General features: G+C 49.7%; 1 protein-coding gene across 1 annotated transcript in view; it reads left to right on the top strand.

The window, feature by feature from the left end:
• LOC137336147 (substance-P receptor-like) overlaps nucleotides 1-2,048 on the top strand; it is a 64,173-nt gene extending 62,125 nt beyond the window's left edge. The window contains exons 4-5 of the mRNA XM_068001627.1: nucleotides 766-962; nucleotides 1,711-2,048. Coding sequence (XP_067857728.1) covers nucleotides 766-962; nucleotides 1,711-2,005 — 492 coding nt within the window. The 3' untranslated portion in view covers nucleotides 2,006-2,048. The remainder of the gene's footprint in view (nucleotides 1-765; nucleotides 963-1,710) is intronic.
• The last annotated feature ends 3,048 nt before the right edge of the window (nucleotides 2,049-5,096 follow it).

Consider the following 5,096-nt stretch of genomic DNA (forward strand, 5'->3'; position numbering starts at 1 on the left):
AGCAGAAAAAGATTTACTCCCTTTGTCCCTCAAACAACACCTAAAACAGACGATGCGGTCATTGTTTCATTGCTGTTTGTGGGATCTTGCTGTGCACAAATTGGCTGCCGTGTTTCCTCCCTTCACCACCGGCGCACAGTGGCTGCAGTGTGTACCATCCACAGGATGCACTGCAGCAACTCGCCAAGACTTCTTCGACAGCACCTCCCAAACCCGCGACCTCTACCACCTAGAAGGACAAGGGACATAAGGCACATGGGAACAACACCACCTGCACGTTCCCCTCCAAGTCACACACCATCCCGACTTGGAAATATATCGCCGTTCCTTCATCGTCGCTGGGTCAAAATCCTGGAACTCCCTCCCTAACAGCACTGTGGGAGAACCGTCACCACATGGACTGCAGCGGTTCAAGAAGGCGGCTCACCCCCACCTTCTCGAGGGGCAATTAGGGATGGGCAATAAATGCCGGCCTCGCCAGCGACGCCCACATCCCGTGAACGAATGAAAAAAAAAAATTACAACAGTGACTACTCTTCAAAAGTATCTCACGTAGGAAACACGGCATCCAATTTATTTCCTTTCTTTCTTTTCCTTCTTTCTGTTTCAATCCATCTTTCTTCTTTTCTTAAAATATCCTATTGATCACCATCCCGCTCCATACTCTGAATAAAGTGATGAAGTTGTGCTGTGTTTGGGGGATGTCAGCCCCACTGCGGAGAAGTGAACGATCTGCAGACTGTCCCCTTTGTTCCCCGGCCGCAGGTGGTGAAGATGATGATAGTGGTGGTGGCCACTTTCGCCGTGTGCTGGCTGCCCTTTCACATCTACTTCCTGCTGCACCTCTTCCACCCTGAGATCTACCTGAAGAAGTACATCCAGCAAGTCTACCTGGCCATACTCTGGCTGGCCATGAGCTCCACCATGTACAACCCCATCATCTACTGCTGCCTCAATGACAGGTAAGCCCAAAAGGAGCAAAGGAAACTCCCCCACTCCCTCCGCGCCCCCCCCCCCCTCTCCCCCCCCCCCTCAGCACCCCCAACCTCATTGAAAGGGAACGTAAAATAAGGTCGCAGACCAACACATTGAAATTAGCTGGACAATGGGACATTCATCGCGGTTAGCAGCAGCCAACTGGGCTGGGTGTGAAAGCCCACTTCCCACCAAAGTGGACAATCCTGCTAAGCGTGGGCGTTTATAATGTACACAGTGCACCATTAATTTCCACGAGGGGACAACCTAGAGAGTATGTGTTGTCCTGGGAATCGCCCACGAACTATACAATGACCCTCGGGTACTTGTCCTCTGCTGAAGCCTGTGATTCCGCTGAATTACAGTTCCACGGGTGTTAGTAGCTCCCGAAATACCACACCCAAGTGCCCATTCTTCATGTGTGAGCCTTCACAGCGGCTACTCAACGATGGAGGGAGTCACTGCCAGTCCCATTCCTCATCCGCGCACGCACCTACTTTCCAGCCAGACTTGTATCGCGTGGTGCGCTCCCCCAGTCAGGGACGCGCGCTCTGTATAATTGTGGGGTCAGTGTGAGGGCATCTCATTGGCGTTGGGCCAGTGGGCGATGACGCCATCGCAGGCATATCTCCAGTGCCCACCCACCTCACCCCTCCCGAACCCTTGAGGAACTTCCAGGCCATTATATTTGACGGGGAGAGAATGATGTGACACCGCGGCTCGTTTCTGTTCCAGATTCCGGGCTGGATTCCGCCTTGTTTTCCGCTGGTGCCCGTTTGTCAAAACGAAGGACTACGAGGGACTGGAGATGAAATCTGCCAGGTATTTTCAAACCCAGAGCGGCATGTACAAGGTCAGCCGGATGGAGACCACCATATCCACAGTCGTCAACCAGAACGACGACGACACTGACGGGAGTGTCAAGGCGATGCGCTTGTCGCTGGACGTCACCTCCAATGGGTCTTCACACAGCATCTCAAAGACCGGGTCTGAGTCCTCGAGTATCTACTGCAGGCCTGATCCCTACTAAATGGTCAGTTATATATAACCCGCGGCCCCAATCTAAAGCGTACTGAGAGAGACCGCAGCCAGCATTCAGATAATAAGGTGGTCACCGCATACCAATTTATTGCAATACATGGGCGTTTGGTGGTCCTTCAAAGTTGGCAACGGGGGGCCTCAATCAAAATGGAGGCACTACTTTGGGCCTCAACCATTCAATCCTGCAGCTCAGAGAGTGTCCCTTGGACATGTTGCTCGTAAAATACTTGTCCCCGAGTACTCTGTTTGGAAAATGCTGGCTTGTTCACCAACCCCGCCCCCCCCCTCCTCCCCATCACTCAAGGGCCAAATTTGTAAAATTCTCCTTTGCCCATCAACATCCTCAAGCAATAAGCTTGTAAAATCCCTCCCCTCAGCACCAAATTCTGCCGTGCTCCTTCAGCACCCAACACAACCCAACCATGCGTAACCTCTCACCACTCCCCGACTTCGAAACCTGATCCTCCAAATGACACGTGGGAACCCACGGGGGTCAAGGTTCATCATTGCAAGATTCTCCGACCTTCTTCCCAAAAGCCAACAAAAGGTAAGGTTTTTTTTAAAACATGGCTGAGGTCCATAGCATTGAGTGTCAGTGCGGGAATTTGGTGCAATGCAATTATCCAGTTGATTCTCATTTGACTGTCAGCATGGTTAGCTGCATTGAGGTGACGAGGCTGCCTCGTCAGACAAGTCTCAAGAGTATTTGAGTGACCTCACTTGGCATCCGATCAGATGATCTGAGATAGACATCGGAAAAACAAAAGAGGCGAGGATGTGTGAGACATGGGGCCCTGTCCCTCACAAGCAGTCTCAATATTCCACTACATCCAACAATTTGAAAGTTGGAAGCTCCCTATTGTTGGGTTAGAATGGGTACATCCCATAATTAACACTTTCTCTTGCTGGAGGCCGACAAAGCAGATAGCACTGAGATCCCAGCATCTGGTGTCGATAACTCTGGCTAATGAAGAACAGTCACCATGTCACTCCCACACCTTGTCCGACAGTCTGACAACAACCTACTTGTATTTATGTAATGCCGTGAAGATGGAACAACCTCCCAAAAGATGTCACCAAGGCATAATCAAAAAAAAAATGGACGCCCAGCCAAAGGAGATACGAGGAAGGGTGACCAAAAGCTTTGTAAAAGTGGTGGACTTTTAAGGAGGGTTTTTAAAAGAGAGAGAGGTTGCGCGGTGAAGGGTTTAGGGAGGGAGTTCCAGAGCTTTGGGGCTGGGCGACTGAAGGCATGGCCGCCAATGGTGGTAACACTGATAATCCTATTATGGTGGCCAACAGTGCATCAACATTTATACCACCACATGCAAACATCAAATGGATACAGGCTGTAGACCACCTGGCATGACAGTACATTCCAGATATGCTACCTGAATCCAATGAGGAGGAGAGACTGAATTGTATTCCTGGAACTTAATCCAGCAAGAGTGATGGTCCTGACAGCTACCGTGTTCGTCTACAACACGTCTTTTGTTAGTGTGTCATGTAAAATCTTTTCCAAACTGTTATATCTGCGAAAGATTTCATTAGGTTACAAGCCCTCTTGCTCCTGTGGTGCTGTGGCATGCTGGAGTACAGAATGACATTGACAAAGGACATTCCCCTTGGACTGGTCTCCTGATACTTTAATCATCCCGACAGAGGGAAGATACCTCGTCCAGGACAGCGAGCACAATCGCTTTCGCACAGGGTGCCAGAATGAATAGACGGGATTCAGAACTGTACGTATCGGGACAGGAACTGAAGAGGGACCGGGCATGCGTCTGGTGGAGCGGTTAAGGACGGTGTGGCAGTACCACATTGGCGCTGCTGCCCCGGGTGGCATGGGTCGGATGTACAGTTCGGAGCTCCCAATGCCCTACACCGTGGAGCGGTGAGGTTGGTGCCTGGAACCCCTCACGTTGGGAGCTTCACTGACCTCCTCGCCGGTTTTCCGACCCTGAGCCACTTTCGAATCTCTCCCACCACACAGAGTTCACATCCGAATCCCTGAACAGAGGGAGGCCCCTTGCACCCCTCCGTTCTCCTGATGGTGACAGCGATTTTAAAGGGGCACACCCACCCTATCTCAGCAGCCTCACGCAAGAGAAGCAATTTATTTCCACAATCGGTGCAGTTCTTGAGGCTAACGCTAATTTTTAAAATTCATTCTGGGGATGTGGGCGTCGCTGGCAAGGCCGGCATTGATTGCCCATCTCTAGTTGCCCCTTGAGAAGGTGGTGGTGGGCCTCCTTCTTTAACCGCTGCGGTCTGAATGGTGAAGGTGCTCCCGCAGTGCTTTAGGTAGGAAGTTCAAGGACTCTGACCCAGCGAAGATGAAGGAATGTGACTTGCCCAATTCTTTGGCAGAGTTCATGATACCAAAAGTGGTTCATTTAAATCTTTGTACAAAGCTGTGATCGTGAAAATGTATATTTTGCTTGTGGACAAATCTTCCAGTTGCACTTAAAAAAAAAACACCAAATGATGTAAATCCCTCCACCTCATGATCTTTGGAACTGACATGTTCTTGCTGAAGACATGATGCCTTTCCTCCGTCTCAAAACAATTTTTAAAAAAGTAGTTTTCTGGACACTTATTGCAAAGGCAGTGCTGAGCTCGCTTCTCAGCTTTCCTGTCTGTTGAATGAGATTTCCAACTGAACCCCAGTCGAATTTAAATTCTGCAGGAGCTATGGGGAAAGAGCAGGGGGAGTGGATGGCTCTTTCAAAGAGCCAGCACAGGCACGATGGGCCAAATGGCCTCCTTCTCTGCTGTACGATTCCATGAATCTACATCTGGTGACAGAGCAAGGAGTGCAAATGCCAAATATACTGGGAATGGGGAATATATTTTAATTTGTAAGAGTTGACCTGAAGTTAACACTTCTCTGCCTCATTTATCTTGACCGTGGAATCAAATCGATTAATTTGTTGTGTTAATTTTTACTGCAGAATCCCCTGCTCTGGGCCCCTCAAAGATTGAAGTCAGAAAGGAACTGATAATAAAACTGACTGGTCTGGTTTGCTCCAGTTCAGTCAATTACAGAATTCATTGATGAATGATTTCCTCCTCTCCCT

Source organism: Heptranchias perlo, chromosome 20 (assembly GCF_035084215.1).
Source record: "Heptranchias perlo isolate sHepPer1 chromosome 20, sHepPer1.hap1, whole genome shotgun sequence".
Lineage (NCBI taxonomy): Eukaryota > Metazoa > Chordata > Chondrichthyes > Hexanchiformes > Hexanchidae > Heptranchias > Heptranchias perlo.